This window comes from Pteropus vampyrus, unplaced genomic scaffold (assembly GCF_000151845.1).
Source record: "Pteropus vampyrus isolate Shadow unplaced genomic scaffold, Pvam_2.0 Scaffold151, whole genome shotgun sequence".
In the NCBI taxonomy this organism is placed as follows: Eukaryota; Metazoa; Chordata; class Mammalia; order Chiroptera; family Pteropodidae; genus Pteropus; species Pteropus vampyrus.
Window position 1 is genome coordinate 1,341,554 of NW_011888932.1, and position 18,145 is coordinate 1,359,698.

General features: G+C 32.2%; 1 protein-coding gene across 10 annotated transcripts in view; it reads right to left on the minus strand.

Annotated features, from left to right (window-relative positions):
- The window catches only part of DOCK7 (dedicator of cytokinesis 7), a 173,644-nt gene that overhangs the window by 110,076 nt on the left and 45,423 nt on the right, over positions 1-18,145 (minus strand). For all 10 annotated transcript variants that reach the window (XM_023536213.1, XM_023536214.1, XM_011369542.2 and 7 more), the window contains exons 11-14: positions 17,067-17,232; positions 10,211-10,353; positions 6,639-6,732; positions 5,808-5,970 (exon numbers count right to left, since the gene is read on the minus strand). In XM_023536213.1, the coding sequence (XP_023391981.1) occupies positions 5,808-5,970; positions 6,639-6,732; positions 10,211-10,353; positions 17,067-17,232 (566 nt within the window). The remainder of the gene's footprint in view (positions 1-5,807; positions 5,971-6,638; positions 6,733-10,210; positions 10,354-17,066; positions 17,233-18,145) is intronic.

Consider the following 18,145-nt stretch of genomic DNA (forward strand, 5'->3'; position numbering starts at 1 on the left):
GTATGCTTCCAAATTTAATAAAGACTTTTTAATAAAAATTCCCCTAAATTATAGAAATTTAAGTTCTTGTAGTTTTTATTCACATTCAAGTGTGATTATTTCTAATTTAAATAATCTAAATTCTAAATCCTCAAGGATTATTAAATGTAAATCTTTTGATCACAATTATTACTTGTCAGTATTTATTTTTAAATAAGTTTTTTAAGAAACTATAAAAGAGAAATAAAACTTTGAATTAAATGCAGTTTTTAAAGAATATAATGAGGGCCCAAATTATATAGTAACTCACCTTAGTCAATAAATACTCAGCATTATATATTTCAAATTACCCAGTACATACTTTTTATATATGACATATATAAATATGTATGAACTATGTAGATCCTACATAAATATTTTGTTCCCAAAAAGCACAAAATATAGGCAAGAATAAGCTTAGTTTTCAGAACCACAGCCAAACTGTCAAAATTGACATTTTAGAGCCAGAACACCAAAATAGCTTAAAAAATTTTGGCGGGGAAGCTTTCAAAAGCAAAATAAAGCCTTAATATACCAATTGTTTCCTCTTTGCTTTTCAATTTTTTTACAATTCTCAAACAATATGTTTCGTTTTGTTCTTTTTAGGAGTACTAAGTTTTTTCGGCATATAAAGCTCAAATTGAGAGACAATTCTGGTAGTGAAAGAGAAAGGATTTTTTTATAGTGCACAAAATTGTGTCCTTTTGTCTTCATTGCCAAAAATGTTCTAAGTTCACCACTAACTCACAACTGTCGAATCTAAAGGCCTTTTCTTTGTCCACAAACTCTTTGATCCCTAACTACTTACTAATAGCAATACTTTTTTCAAATGACCTTTATTTTGCTTCCACAACACTATTACACTCTCCAAGGATTACCCCTAAACTGAATCCATCTTTATAGCCCTATTCCCTCCTAGTACATAGTTTTGTGGGTCAGTGCACAATCTTCAACCATCTCTTCTACTCTGACCTTCAGAAACTCAATCTACTCTCATAGACTCATCTATTTTCCATGAATAAAGTTCCCAAATCTATGTAACATTCCCAGATCTCTCTCTCGTTCTCTTTCTTACATTGCCTACCTGCCATTTCTCCTTTTGATATCCTATAGTCTCCTCAAATTCAATATATCATATAAATTCATCAATGCCTTACCGCCTCTGCTGGTCCCTTCCTCCCTTATTACCCTATCCCACTCCCCTCCTTACTTCATTATACCCATTAATGGCACTATCATTCTTCCTAGTCTCTAAAGCTTAAAACCAGAAGATACCTCTGGCTTTTCACTTAACTTTATAAACCAACTTTCCTGCACAATAAGCTACTAAGTCTGATATAATCTTCTTTTGAAAAGTCTTTTAATCTGATATGTTTTTTTCCCATGTCTACTGTCAAAAAACTACCAAGTGCTACTTTTAACTTGAGTCTTAAAATTATCTAAATAGCCTCCTGCCTGGCCTCCTAATTTTATGTCTATTTCCCTTTAATCTTTCTAAAACAAATTTATAATAGCTGCATACTACTTTGACCTGTGTCATTTGAACTCGTCTATTGAAAGACTGTGATAACAGAAGATACTGAAAACATATGCTTATAGGTTCCGGAGTTATAAAATAAAATGGCTTGATATAAGGACAAATTTCTTTTAGAATCTTATTAGGATTTTACCTTAAATTTTAGAATCTTATCTTAAAATTGCATGTGAATTGTGTTTTCTACTCCATAAATCTATCTTCACATAAAAATAGTTATTTATTCTCCAAATCTTCTGAAAAGTGATGTTTCTGGAAGATGTGTCATGTTTATCCCATGGATTTGCATATCCCATATAGCGGTGCCCTCACAAGAGCATGTACCCCAATTAAAGGAGCATAAGCCTACAGACCAAAATTCCTATCTCTTCCAGGTATTCAAGGGTTTTTATAATCTGACCCTTAATTACCTCTTTAACCATTTCCTGCCCAATACAAACCCTCAACTCTAATTAAAACGATCCACTTTTAAACATCCTGTATATAATTTCCTAATGCCATTCCATTTGTCTAGAATGCCTCTTCACACCTTTCTGCTTGGCTAGGTCCTACTTATATTTCGAGACACAGATAATCGCATTCCCCCCCATCCTCACAAATATCCTAGAGTAAAGGGAGACTCCTTCCTCTGAAACCTTGCAGCATTCCTGTTTGTACCCCTCAACTGCAACATAGCAAGTGAAGACATAAAAGTAAATTTGGCAAACATAATAATAAAAATTGTGGAAAACAGTAATAAAAACTCCAAAAGCATCAAAGATAGTCAATCTACTTGATTTTAATGAATTACAGTAGTTCCCTTGCCCCATCCCCCCCCATCTGCAATCTTGCTTTCCATGATTTCAGTTACCCATAGTCAAGTGTGGTTCAAAACTATTAAATGGAAAATTTCAGAAATAAACAATTCACACGTTTTAAATTGCTGTCCTGAATAGCATGATGAAATTTCCACCATCCCACTTCACCCAACCCAAGATGTGAATCATCCCTTTGTCCAGTATAGCCACACTGTATATGCCACCCACCCATTAGTCACTTAGTAGCCGTCTAGGTGAACAGTGATCTGTAGTAGTATTGCAATGTTTGTGTTCAAGTAACCCTTATTTTACTTAATAGTGGCCCCAAAGCACAAAAGTGGGGATGCAAGCAATTCAGACACGACAAAGAGATGTAATAAAGTGCTTCCTTTAAAAGGTGAAAGTTCTAGACTTAATTAGAAAAAACATCACACTCTGAGGTTGCTAAATTGACTGTAAGAACAAATCTTCTATCCATGAAATTGTGAAATTCACTCTAGTGAATGAAAAGAGAAATTCATTCCAGTTTTGCTGTTGCATCTCAAACTGCCAAAGTTACAGCTCCAGTGTTATGATAAGTGCTTAGTTAAGATAGAAAAGGCATTAAATTTGTGGGTGGAAGACATGACATCTTCATGGCTCGATGATTTTCTTTATGATGTGTTGTCAGGTCTATGGTGTCCTAACGCTACCTACAATGCCTATGTCATTCACATCACATCTCTTCATCTCATCACGTAGGCATTTGTATCATCTCACATCATCACAAGAAGGGTGAGAACAGTACAATAAGATATTTTGAAAGAGAGAGAGACCACATTCACATAACTTTTATTACAAGATTGTTATAAATGTCCTATTTTAGTATTGTTGTTAATCTCTTACTGTATCTAATTTATAAATTAAACTTTATCACAGGTATATGTGCACAGGAAAAAAAACAGTATAATACAGCAGGTCCTTGAATAACATTGTTTCATTCAATGTAGGGAACTTAACTCTTGTTTATATCAATTAGCCTATGGTAAAATTGGTTTTGTTATATGTTGTTTTGCTTAACCACAGAACCTATCAATGACATTAAGTGAGGACATACTGTATAGAGAGAGTGTGGCACTATCCAGGGTTTCAGGTATCCTCCTGGGACATATCCCCCACAGATAAGAGGAGACTACTGTACTACAAAATTTCTATACCAAGAGCTTAGTCTGAACCAGTGTGAATTTTACTGAGAACAAGTATACATATTTCTCATTTCAGGATTACTTTTTGTAGTACATAATTTATTTACCCAATCTCCACCATCTTAGAACGTTTTCATGCTTCTATCTTCCTGATAGTATAAGTCATGGAAATCAATTAACTCACCCATGAATCAGAAATGTATCCATTAACCAGTATTTACTGAGTATCTACTATTTGCCTCTTTTATGAAACCTAATCCAAATATGTATTATTAAATATTCCACCTTCTATTATAGGATAATCAAATTTCCTTCTCATTTTCCTATCACTAACAACCACAAGCATTGCATTTATGCATGTACTACTAAGTGATTGTTCAACACAGCAGTTTTCATAACTGAAAAGGAACCCAATAGCTGGCCTTTCTAGTCCAAAGTGCACTCACAGAAAATCAACTAGGCCAAAATTATTCAACTGGTGTTAAATATGCAGTTCAAGGTCATGAAAGTAGAATTAACAAACTCCCATAGTAAGCCTTTATAAAATGAGGTTTCGTTGACATTTCAAAAAATATAAAATCAAGGACTCAATCTCAAACATAGAAATTTTTCTAAATTCATATCGTTATTCTCAGGAATACCTAACAGTATGATCAGATATTTTTGAAAAAGCAATAACCTACAACCTTAAAAATGTAAGGTAACTACTGATCTTCAAATAAGCAACTAAGCCTCAGTTTCCATCCACCATATGTGGGAATAATAATAACCTTGCCAAATCTACTTCACAGGATTGTTGTAACCACCAAGTAAGATACTGTATTTGAATGGTTTTATGAACTATAAAGTCCTAAAAAAATTTATATACTTGTAAAAACTGGATCTTGGATATCGCTCTTTATATCTCTTTAAGTTAATAATCTGTACAAATGCTTCCTAACTGAAAACACTCTCATTTCAGGATAGAACAAAATTGCTCTCCTCACATTCTGTTACCGTTTCTGAAACTTCACTCCTTCTCTCAGAGTCTGAGATAACAGTCTATCACGTTCAAATGTAAGCCCCTAACTGAAAACTTCTGGGTGGCTATGGTAAATGTTAGGAAACAGCTCTCAACTTCAAGAATTTTTGTAGTTAAAATTAACTCGGACCAACTGGATAGAGTGGTATATCTAGGCCGAAACCAAAAAAGCACAGTAAGTGGCAATAGCTCAAGAAATTTATGAAAACTAAAAACAAATTGAAAGACTAATACGCTCTAAAGCCGGGGACTGTAAACTTAAATGGGAAAGAAATACTTAATTTTTTTGAAACTTCCTTAAGTTCCAAACTAATCATGCCGGTATTAGCAATACAATACATGAGACTTTATTGTTGATAGATATCACACATATTTCATATTTTTACAACTATTGCAGATATCTCAAAATACTGCTCATGTGTATCGCCACTTAGAAAATATGATAGTTTTTAGACCTACAGCTAGATCTTGTTATTCAGTCAATTAATAAACATATATCACTTTAATATTTTAATATTTTAATAACTGTAACTCAATGTAATTGACTTCCTTTGTTATCTTATGTGTTTTATTTTATGTACTTTAAAACACTATTCCAAAAAAAGAGAATCATAGGATTCACAAGACTGCCAAAGGGTACCATGGCACAAAAAGTATTAAAAACTCCAAACCTTAAGCGAGATCTACCATTGTGTGATAACCTAGTTTAAGAAACATGAATTACATGGCTCTTGTGTCATAATATAAATAGTATATATATATATACACTTTGGTAAATAGGCTCCAAGACAACAAATGTACAGTAAGCCAAGTGAGCCTAGGAAAGCTCCTCTGCTTTGTAACTTCTAATTTAGTTGCAAGGAAAACTAAGAAAGTTGCAAGAATGGAAATGATTGATTAGCTGATACATTTTACTGTAAATATTTTAACCTAATAGTCCATGATTCAAATGCTAGATCCACCATACTCAAGTATACTTAAACTCTCTATCCCTCAGTTTATTCACTTCTAAAAAGGTAACACCTACTTCCAACTATGAGGACCAAGAAGGATAATGTATGTAATGTAATTAACATTATAGCTAACACAGAGTAAAAGCTTAATAGAGCACCAGTAATAAAATCAGGTAGTAAGAAATGGAATATGTGACAAAGCTACAGAATATTTTTGGAAAGTTGCATTCTATTTCTACTTTAATATTATAACATATAAGTTATCTTATTTCAGAATTCCCCAAAATTAAAGTGTGTTACCTGTAAGTAGTGTTTGGAACATAAACATCCCTGGCAGGAAACTCCAAAATTTCTCTGGTAGGTCTAACTCTACTGTCAGGGTAAAGCTTCACTTGAAGTAGCTCTGGGGTTAGGCAATAATGGGGATTTTCAGGTGCCGGAGAAATGTCTATCTTCAGCTGAGCTGCATATAAAGATATATTGTAAAAACAATGTAAACATAATAAATAAAAACTTCATGTTAAAAATGTTTTTGGAAGGTTTAGACCCCATTTTTGCAATTGTGAGAAGAAACCAAAATTACTGTCATCTCAGACCTCTAAATTACTTCATTTTATCAAGTCTCAAACTTATAAATTACTGAGAAAGGTATAAATACATGTAAAATACTAAATGAACGAATGGATGAATGAATGAATGAAATAATGAATGAGAAGGAAGAAGCAAAATGAAAGATGAAAACAGAAGAATCTAGCATAGGAACAAGCCAACATTTCCAAGATTAAATATTTAATTTAAACTCGGTAGTCTTCAAAATAGTTTTACTCTAGAATGGTTTGCTTTCATCACAATATGAATCTATTTCTGAATATTTACCATTCCATGAATTTCTTTTCTTTCCTCTAGAAAATAATTTTAAGCCACAATATTATTCATCATTCTCATTCAGTACTCAAATCCTGCGTCCAAACTGTTAGACCACATAAGAGTAGAATAATGAGAAGACTGATCAGCACTGAGCACAGAAAGACATGTGCCAGATAAGAGAAAAAAAAAGAATACACAATTACAAACAATACAATATATTAGTGATAACAGTTATAGTCTTTTCTACTCAAAATTTTAATATACCTGTAATTGGTCTTAGTCTCCGTAAAACAGAAGATGGCCTTCTCATATCAGCAAGGAATTTGTACAGATCTTCATCACTTAAGCGGTCTCCTTCCTGAATTTAAAAACGAAAAAAATAATTTGCTAAAACAAATATAATAGATTGAAATGAACTATATGGCTCTTCTTTCTTCAATTTAGTCAGAATGAAAAGTAAAATAAAATCATGATTAAAAATAAACATGCTGACCTACTTCCTTTTATGCTTTCAAATTTTATTGAGTTATGATACTGTTATTTTTAAATTTTATATAATTACTTATAGCCTATAATTTATGTCTATAAATTATTATAGGATCCTCTAAAATATAGAAAATCAACACAAGTTGATGAAAAGAAAGAATATAAACACAATTCAAAATGTGTGTGTGTGTGTGTGTGTGTGTGTGTGTGTGTGTGTATGTGCATGTGCGTGCGCGTGTATGGCAGCCTTATAAATTTGTTATTATTGAATTTATATGTGTCTTTTCAACTCGATATTACCAAATTTCTTAGATGCAAACTATAAAGCATTGGCTAAATTTGAAAAAGAAAAGACATGACAACAAAAAACTACTCTTAAAGAAAAGGACAATGATCCTGAGACTAAGACCAGAAAGAAAACTCTGAGAAGACTTCAATCAATGGGAAAAGAGACAAACAAAACCATACTATATCTAATTAATATAAAATTTTCAATTAATAATTTTAATAATGTATTTTCTTTTTACAATTAAAAAGGTAGAGATTGATTTTATTCTTTTATTCGAGTCAGTTTTTAGATTTTATTAATCCAAACCTCCTGCATTTGATATCTTACTGTTTTTAATGCATAGTTCATATATTATCTTTTTATCTTACTTGGTAGTGAATATATTTAAGGCTATTTTATTACCATGAGCTCACCCTGAGCCATATCCCTTTGGTTCACTGATGTATTCTAAAGGGGGTACAGAACTGATCTTCCTTTACCCCATTATCTAGAAAAGTGATTTTTAACTTCTAAGGGGTTGGAGATTTTTGTTAATACTTTTATAAATAGGTTTTAGGTTTGATTTATGGTTAGAGAATTTGACTTCATGAGGATTTTTTTCAGTGACCTAATATATGATTATTATAAATGTTCCATCATTTGCTAAAACAGTATATTCTCTCCTTTTGAGTATAGAATTCATATAGATCTTTAAATGGTCCTTACTTATAATACATTCAGATTATCTCTAGCCTTAATTATTTCTGCCTACTTAACCTGTTAAATTGATTATATTATTGGTCTCCATTCTTGGCCCCCTGTTTCTATGCCTTTTGTTAGGTGGGGCATAATTCCCTCCCCAAGCTTGACCATGTGACTTGCTTTGGCCAATAAGCAATCATGGTAGGAGAAACCTGACAAACATATGCACAAAAGTGAGCTTGTTCTCTCTCTTGAACTTTGGCCACTGCTATGAGAACATGACCAAGCTAGCCTGCTAGAGGATGAAAGTAGAAGAGACATGGAAGAGGTCTGAGTCATTTCAGTCTTCTCAGAAGTCAAACTACATCAGCTGACACCACCTAACTTCCAAACATGTGAATGAGCATAGCTGACACCCCTTCTCCACAATACATGTTTACTGTTGCATAATCCTGGAGCAATCGATAACTTATAAACCTTTTAACAAATAGAACAAATGTCCTTAAAACTAATATGTGGGTTTGATTTTGTCTTTAAATCTTCATGTATTTCTAATAATTTTAGCTTGACACATTTCAAATCTGTACATAAACAATGATTAGTATATTACAAGCATGGATAGTAACCTCTTATTAATTAAAAAAACAAATTGCCTTCTATATCTCATTTATAAGAAACTTGTGCCTTGAATTCTAAAACTGTAATCTCTGCTTTTTACTTAATTTGCATTTGCCTTATGTATAATATCCTAGTTATTTAAAAATACTTATAAAAATTGTATATGCTGCTAAAAAAATATGGAACTGTACAAAACCAAGGGTAATTGCTTTCCATTGCTCCATGTCTCCAGCAATCATTTACTTTTAAGATTTCACAATCACTCTGTGCTAGTTTCTAGCCTCCAGCACATGGTGAATGCTCAAAATATATTTGTTGAATAAATATAGGTGGGTAAGAGGATGGAAGATTCCTTAATTTAAGTTTATAATACCAGTTCAATGATAAAGCAGCTGAAGAAATAAAAAAAGAGCTGTGGAAATAGTGGCAAAAGTGATATAGCAGCTGAAGAAGTATAAAAAAAGAGAAATGTCATAGCTACAAGGTTCTATCAATTTATCAGGTAAATCTACTGCCCTGTTCCCATAGCTATACTTGCCCTATCACCTCATCTAAGTAACACTGAGTCCTTTTCTAGATTTTCTTCTATTACTGTCCACAGCGAAAAAGACTCTTACCATTTCAGACACTTCTTACCTGCCTTATTTTCCAATTGAGTCTCTCAGAGAAGCTGCCTATAAATGCTATTGATATATAACTATGAAAGGGGCTTCAAATAGATTGCTATCTGTCAGCTCATGGCACATGCTGTCCTAAAAACTTGCTTTTTGAAGCTATAAGGTCTCAGTAAGCCAGGATTTCCTCCTCTTATATAGAGTAACATCTTTAAAAAAAGAATTTTGAGACAATACTTAGTATTTTTCTTTAATCTGATCTAAAATACATACATGGTATCCTTTTCCAGTTTGTCTCATTAATATAAATTTTATTTCATTCTTATATGGTTCTGGACATCTGGACAAAGGCTTTCCCAATTTTCCAATCTTGATTCACAGTATAAAATTTATTTTACATCAAAATCCAGTATGCACATATACACATGCATACACACACACACACAAAAAAAAAAAAGGGAAGAAAGAAAGCTCACTGAAGCAATATTTAACCTCATAATGTGTAATGCACTATTATATTTTTATTCCACTACTTTTTTTTTCAAGCAGGGTGTTATCTACTAAATTTCCACTATCATTAATGGATTATAACCAGCATTTGAAAAATACTGATTTGATTCACGAATTGAAGTGTAGGGAACATACTTGCAAAGAATAAAATATCGTTAAGAACTTCATGGACATATAAACTCACCTATAAAAACAACGATGGTATTTTAGCATAGAAATGCACTATTAGGACCTCAAAGTTCTACTCCATATACCATGGATGTGATAGGTGAGGTAAAAAAAAAGCTTGCATGGGGAGGACAGATGTAACAACAGAATCTTTCTGACTAAGCAAACCATCAATGTTTAGGAAAAATTAAAATATTATAATTAAAAAATAGGATATAGAAGTGGAGACTGATTTTGAGGCATTATTACCTAATGTTGTTTAATGATAAAATGGTTATAAATCTTATTGTTTATTTTTAAATTTTTTATTTGTTCTATATTTTTTCTTAGTTTTTTCAAATTTCTTGAAATCATAATCAATTATTACATGTACATGTACTACATGAGCATGTACAATTATGACTTTTCTGAAACCAAAATAAATTGATGTACAAATAACCCCCTAGAATTCCTTCATGACAGAACAATACCTGCTTAAAAAAATTCGTCACAGTGAGTGTAGCAGGTCGAAAGCTGGTCAAGTTACAAGCATCATCTCCACTTGTTGTCCTTTCAAGTGATCGTCTACCAACAATACTAGAATTCCTCCTCTCTGACCAAGACCCTTTTCGTTCTATCAAGGAAAAAAAGTAAGATATTAATTTTCATAATATTTAACATTTGTTTTAAAGCAACCATGCTTTGAGCAGGTCTATTAGGCACCATTTTTTCTGACAGCATTTGCTCACTTCATGTCTCTGTGTCATTTTGATAATTCTCACAATATTTCAAACATTTTCATTGTTATTGTATTTGTTATGGTGATCTGTAATCAGTGATCTTTGATGTTATTATTGTAATTGTTTTGGAGTACTACAAATGGTACCCATATAAAATACCAAACTTAATAAATATCGTATGTGTTTCGACTGCTCCAATGAACAGTTGTTCCCCATCAGTCACTCTCTCCTTGGTCCTTCCTATTCTCTGGGACACAACAATATTGAAATCGGGCCAGTTAATAACTTACAATGGCCTCTATGCGATCAAGTGAAAAGAAGAGTAGCATTTCCCTCAATTTAAATCAAAAGCTAGAAATGATGAAGCTCAGTGAGGAAGACATGTGGAAAGCTGGGACAGGCTAAAAGTCAGGCCTCTTGCATCAAACAGCCAAACTGTGAATGTAAAAGAAAAGGTCTTGAAGGAAATTTAAAAGTGCTACTCCAGTGAACACACAAAAGATAAGAAAGCAAAACAGTTTTATTGTTGATATGGAGAAAGTTTTAGGAATCCATACAGAGGATCAAACCAGCCACAACACTCCCTTAAGCCAAAGCCTAATCCAGAGCAAGGTGCAAACTACCTTCAATTATATGAAGGCTGAGAGAGGCAAGGAAGCTGCAGGAGAAAAGTTTGAAGCTAACAGAGAGTCTGAACCAAGCTAGCATAGTTCATAAAGTTTAAGGAAAGAAGTCTTTTACATTATCTCCATAATGTAAAAGTGCAAGGTGAAGCAGCAAGTGTGCCATTGTAGAAGCTGTGGCAAGTTATCCAGGAGAGCTGGCTGAGGTAATTATTGAAGGTGGCTACACTAAACAACAGATTTTCAATGCAGACAAAACAGCCTGATATTGTAAGAAAATGCCATCTAAGACTTTCATAGCTAGTGAAGAGAAATTAATGCCTGGTTTCAAAGCTTCAAAGAATAGGCAGACTCTCTAATTAGGAGCTAATGCCCCTGGTGACTTTAAATTTAAGCCAATGATTATTTACCATTCTGAAAATTCTAGGGCCATTAAGAATTACGCTGTCTACTCTGCCTGTGCTTTATAAATGGATCAACAAAGCCTGGATGACAGCACATCCATTTCCAACACAGCTTACTGAATATTTTAAGCCCACTGTTAAGATCTACTGCTCAGGGAGCGGGAAAAAAGATTCCTTTCAAAATGTTAGTGGTCATTGACAATGTGCCTGGTCACCCACAAGTATTGTTGGAGATGTACAAGATTAATATTATTTTCATGCCTGCTAATACAACATCCATTCTGCAGCCCATGGATCAAGTAGTAATTTCAACTTTCAAACTTTATTATTTAAGAAATACACTTCATTAGGCTATAGCTGCCATAGTGATTTTTCTGATAGATCTGGGCAAAGTAAATTGAAAACCTTCTGGAAATATTCATCATTCTACATGCCATTAAGAATATTCACGATTCATGGGAAGAGGTCAAAAAATCAATATTAACAAGATTTTGGAAGAAGTTGACTTACAGCTCTCATGAATGACTTTGGGGAGTTGAAGACTTCAGTGGAGGAAGTAACTGCAGATGTAGTGAAAATAGCAAGAGAACTAGAATTAAAAGTGAAGCCTGAATATGTAACTGAACTGCTACAATCTCATGATAAAACTTAACAGGTGAGGAGTTGCTTCTTATGGATGAGCAAAATAAGTGGTTTCTTAAGACAGACTCTACTCCTGCTAAAGATGCTATGAAGACTGTTGAAATGACAACAAAGAATTTAGAATATTACATAAACTTACATGATAAAGCTGCAGCAAGGTTTGAGAGGTTTGACTCCAATTTTGAAAGAAGTTCTACTATGGGTAAATGCTACCATACAGCAGTGCATGCTACAGAGAAATCATTAGTGAAAGAAGAACTGAATCGATGTGGCAAACTTCATTGTTGTCTTATTTTAAGAAACTGCCACAGCCACTCCAACCTTCAGTGACCACCATTCTGATCAGTCAGCAGCCATCAACATTGAGGCAACATCCTCAACCAGCAAAAAGATGACAACTCACTGAAGGCTCAGATGATGGTTAGCGTTTTTTAGCGATATTTTTCAATTAAGGTAGGTACATTGTTTTTTTAGACATAATGCTATTGCACACTTAACAGACTACAGTACAGTCTAAACATAACTTTAATATGCATGGGAAACCAAAAAACCTGTGTGACTTGCTTTATTGCAATATTTGTAGTAGGCTGGAACCAAACCTGAAATATCTCTGATGTACGCCTGTACTAGCCATAAAAAAATAAATTCAATAGGACCAAGATCATATAAAATGTGTTCTACAAGAAAGTGAAATTAAACTATAAATCAATAACAGAAGAAAATTAGGGAAATTCATAAACAAGTGAAAAGTAAACAGCACACCCTTTAATAACCAAAGGGTCAAAAAGGAAATAACATGAGAAATTAGAAAATACTTAAGATGTATAAAAATCAAAACTTAACATCCCAAAATACATAGAATATCACTAAAGCCATGCTCAGAAAGAAATTCATACATACAAATGCCTATATTAAAAGACATCTCAAATTAATAATTTAACCTTACATCTCAAGAAACTAGAAAAAGACAATAGACTATATAGATGTCAAATTATAATGTACTCCTGAAAATTATATAATTGTATTAACCAGTGTTACCCCAATAAACTTTAAAAAAAAGGAAAAAAAAAAGAAAGAAAGTATAATAAATTATTTAAAAAAAGAAACTAGAAAAACAAAACTAAACCCAAAGCAAGCATTACAAGGGAGACAAAAAAAAAACAACAGCTAAACAGAAATAAATTAAATAAAAACTAGAAAAACAATAAGAAAAAATCAATAAAACCAAAAATTGGTTCTTCAAAAAGATAAAATTTTAAAAACTTCAGATAAACTGATGAAGAAAAAATAGAAAAGATTCAAATTACTAAAATCAATAATAAAGAAGGAACATCACTACAGACCTTAGAAAGAATAAATTGTAATACTATGAATAACTATAGGTCAACAGTTAAGATTAGATAACAATTAGATAATTTAAATGAAATGGAATTTCTAGATAGATATGCAGTACTGCAAATGACTCAAGATAAAAGAGAAAATGTGCTAGATCTAAAACAAGTAAAGAGATCTAATTAGTAATTAAAAAAAAAAAACTTACATGAGGAAAAACCAAGCCAAGACAGCTTCATTAGTGAGTTCTTCTAAACTTTCAAAGTAGAATACCAATCCCTCCCAAACTCTTCCAAAAAACGAAGGAACAATTCACAACTCATTCTATGAAGCCAGTATTACCCTGATACTAAAACCAGACAGAGACATCATAAAATAGAAAACTACAGACCAATATCCCTTATGAATTTCGAAGCAAGAATACTAAGTAAATAGTAGTAAACAGACTCTAATGGCACATATAAAGATTATATACTATGACCAAATGGGACTTTCCCAGAACTGTAAGACTAGTTTAACATCCAAAAACCAATCAATTAATGACTGCAAACAAAGGTGAAGTGAAAAAAGAATTGGCCATTTGAAGTATCTGGACATACAAAATGAACAATTTCAGTGCAAAAAGACTAAGTATGTTTTGTGAAAAGTTTATACCTCAATCTTTACTACTGTATTTTTAAAATCAAAAGTTATTGCCAGGTTTAAAAAAAAGGTAATAGAAGTTTAATTGCTGCTTATTAAAGCAACTTTTTATAAACATTTATACCATATTTAAAAGGTCAAATTCATTCAACTAAGAACCAAATACGTAAAGACCTTAAATGTGATGTTTGCTATGGGTTCTTTTCAGCCAAGAAATTAAAGCACAGGTGACCAGTATAAAAAATACAATCCTAAAGATCATAAACCTTGACATAGTTAAAAGCTGATCGGAAAGAATGAATTTATTTATAGTTTCCCAACAAAAGTTCTAAGATTTTTTTTTTACCTCTGCGTCAGTGCATTTCTATTTATATTAAAAGGTGCTAGAATGTTCCAATTTGTATTTTCTGATCCTTTAAGTCCCTCTATAGAATTACCCACAGAAATTACATTTATAAATACCAAAGATGTATCAGTTCTTAAATTTTCTAGATTACACCAATAAAATATTTTAAGTTTTCCTATGGGAATAAAAAACCATACTACAAGAATACAGGACAAAAACCATAGAAATTATCTAAATAGAGGCAGAGAACACACTTGACAAAAGTCAACAAACTTTCATGATAAAACACTAAAATCGTTAGGAATAGAAGGAAACTTCCTCACCCTACTAAATTGCATCTATGAAAGTCCTACAGCAAACAGCAGACTGGATGGTGAAAGAAAGATTGAATACATTCCCCCTAAAGTCAAGAACAAGACAAGGATATCCACTCTTGCCACTTCTATTTAATATTGTACAGGAGGTTCCATTCAACACAATTAGAAAAGAAAAAGAGATAAAAAACATTTAGACTGCAAATGTAAAAGTAAACCTATTTTTATCTGTGTATGACATGACCTTGTATATAGAAAATCCTAAAGAATCCAGAAAATTAAAAAAAATGGAATTAATAATCATGTTCAAAGAGTTACAAGATGAATATTTAAGAGTCAATTGCATTTTTGTACACTAGAAATGAACATTTTGCAAATAAAATTAAGATAACATTTCCATTTAAAACAGCATCAAAAACCAATAAAATACTTGGGTATATATTTAACAAGAAAGGGTAAGACTTGTACACTGAAAACTATAAAACATTGAAAAAAATTTTAAGATCTAAATAACTAAAAAAAACATTCCTTGTTCAGGGATTGCAAGACTTAATATTGTTAATAGGGCTCCAGAAACTGATCTACAGATTCAATGTAATTCCTATCAAAATTCCAGTTGCCTTTATGCAAAAACTGACAACTGATCTTAAACTTCATAAGAAAATATAAAGGACCCAAAATAGTCAAAACGATCTTGAAAGAGGATAAAAAAATGTTGGAGGACTCACTTTTCCCAATTTCAAAATTTACTGCAAAGCTAAAATAATAAAGACGGTGTAATAGTAGCATAAGCTCAGACATAAAATCAATGATATAGAATTGAGAGTGCAGAAATAAAATCTATACATCTTCAGTCAACTGATTTTCAACAAGAATGCCAAGACCATTCAATGGGAGAAAGAATAGTCTTCTCAACAAATGGTGTCGGAACAACTAGATATCTTCATAAAAAGAATTAAGTTGGACCCTTACTTCTCACCATGTACAAAAATTAACTCAAAATGGATTATTCCTAAATATAAGAGCCATAACTATAAAACTGTTAGACAAAACTATACAAGTAAATCTTCTTAATCTTGAGTTAGGTAACACTTTCTTAGATATGACACCGAAAGCACAACCAACTAAGGAAAAATCATATAAAACAAACTTCATCAAAATTCAAAACTTATGTGCTGCAAACGATACCACCGAGGGTAAAAAATACAACCTACAAATTAGGAGAAAACATTTGCAAATCCTTTATTAGATAAGGGGTTTGTATCCAGAATAAAGAACTCTAATTCAGTGATAAGAATATGAAAAAGCCACTTTTGAACTAAGTAATAAAACAAAAAAAGCCATTAAAAAATGGGCAAAAGATACAACTACACAGTTCTCCAAAGAAGATATAAAAATAGCCAATGCACACAAAACAATACTCAACACCATTAGCTATCAGGAAAAAGCAAATTAAAGCCACAATAAGATACCACTTCACCTATACTAGAATGGCTGAACAGATAACAAAAGTGCTGGCAAAGATATTGAAAAATGGGAACCTTCATTCACTGTTAGCGGAATTTTTAAATGGTGCAGCCACATTGGAAAACAATCTGATAATTCTTCAAAAGGTTTAACATAGAAGTATCATATGACCCAGTAATTTCTCTTGTAGCTTGCTATATATAGCCAAGAGAAATGAATACGTATGTCCATACAAAAGTTTGTACATGAATGTTCATTGCAGCATTATTCATAACAACCAGAGTTAAAATAACTCAAATGTCCATCAACTGAAGAATGAAAAAATAAAATGTGATATATTAATACAATGGTCTATTATTCGGCAATAAAAAGATAAAAAATACTGATACATACTACAACATGGACAAACCTTTAAAACATTTTGCCAAAAGAAGCTAATCACAAAACACTACATATTGTATAATTCTACTCATATGAAATTATTGGCGCAAGCAAATCCATACACACTAAGTAGATTAGAAATTGTTTAGGGTTGGGTTTGGGGATTTGGGGAGAAGGGAAAGTGACTGCTAATGACTACAAAAGTGTTCTATAATTAGATTGTGGTGATGGTTACAGAACCTTGTGACTATACCAAAAAACACTGGAATTATATACTTTAAATGGGTGAATGGTATCGTATGTGAATGGTACATCTCAATAAAATCGTTAAAGAAAAAAAGGCAAAGAAATACCCTTTTATGCCTCATTACGTTACAAAGTCTACAAATAAAACAAGTCCATGTAAGAAAACAGAAAAAATTATAGTTAGAAATATTATATGTAAAACAGTCTTACCTCCAGTGCTTATTTCTACCTCTGTAGAATCTCTTTCCAAACTCCCAGCACTGCTAACAATATTCATTAAATGGATAGCAGTCCAAGCAAAAGGCATGCGATATTTCCCAAGTCTTTGGCAAAACTGATCGGCTTGACTTTTCAGCTTCTCCAATTTTTCTTTATTCTGCAAAACAAAACTTTATACATTATATGATTATGCTCAAAAAAATGAATTAAAGGTTATTTTATAATAAATAGGTTAAGAATTCTCAGTTCTCAGCAAAGATGGAAAAATAACTTGATCCTTTCAGAGATTAACAGTGTATTATCTTAACCACTGAACAACCTCAACATGTTCTACAAATGTATATATAGAATAAGTCTTTGAAATTTTTGTGATTACCTCATCTTTGGAGAAAAGAAAGGAGAACAAATGTGAAACATGTTATGTACTGCAAGTACTACTTTATGAAAGGAAACATAACCATGTTCTAGTCAGCAACTGCAAACTACAAAATATTCTAGATTATGCCTTCCTGAATTTTAATATTCTAAAAAAGATGGAAGCAGTTAATCCACTTTGAAATAATCCATAACTTATGACAATCATGAAGTGCGAGTGAGAGGTAAAAATAGGCCAATAATAAGCCCAGAGTTGTAATAAAAGAAGTAAAGAAAAAAAGTATTACAAAAGAACTAAACTGTGAAAAAAACTAATGGTCCAAACAGTATATGCCTATGTGGAGGATATCCTGAGGCTGGCTCAAGTTTTAGGCTATTCCTGAAACAAACACTAAGGTAGCCAATCAGTGGTCCAAGAGTAAAAACCTATACCAAATATCTCACATATTCTTCTCATACAGAATGTTGGTGAGGTATACCCTAATGACAGATCTAAGATCCAAGATCACCTGTTATTCTTGTAGCTAACTCAAGGTACCTGGAATTTGGTACCTACTGTTGATCAATTATTTTTGCTTTATAAATTTAGAAATTAGTCATTTCATGGCAAAACAGAGATTATATTTCCTATGTTTACCATTTTCCTTAATTATCTGTAGTTAAAAACCTAAAATACTTCCGGTTTGCTAAGGAAA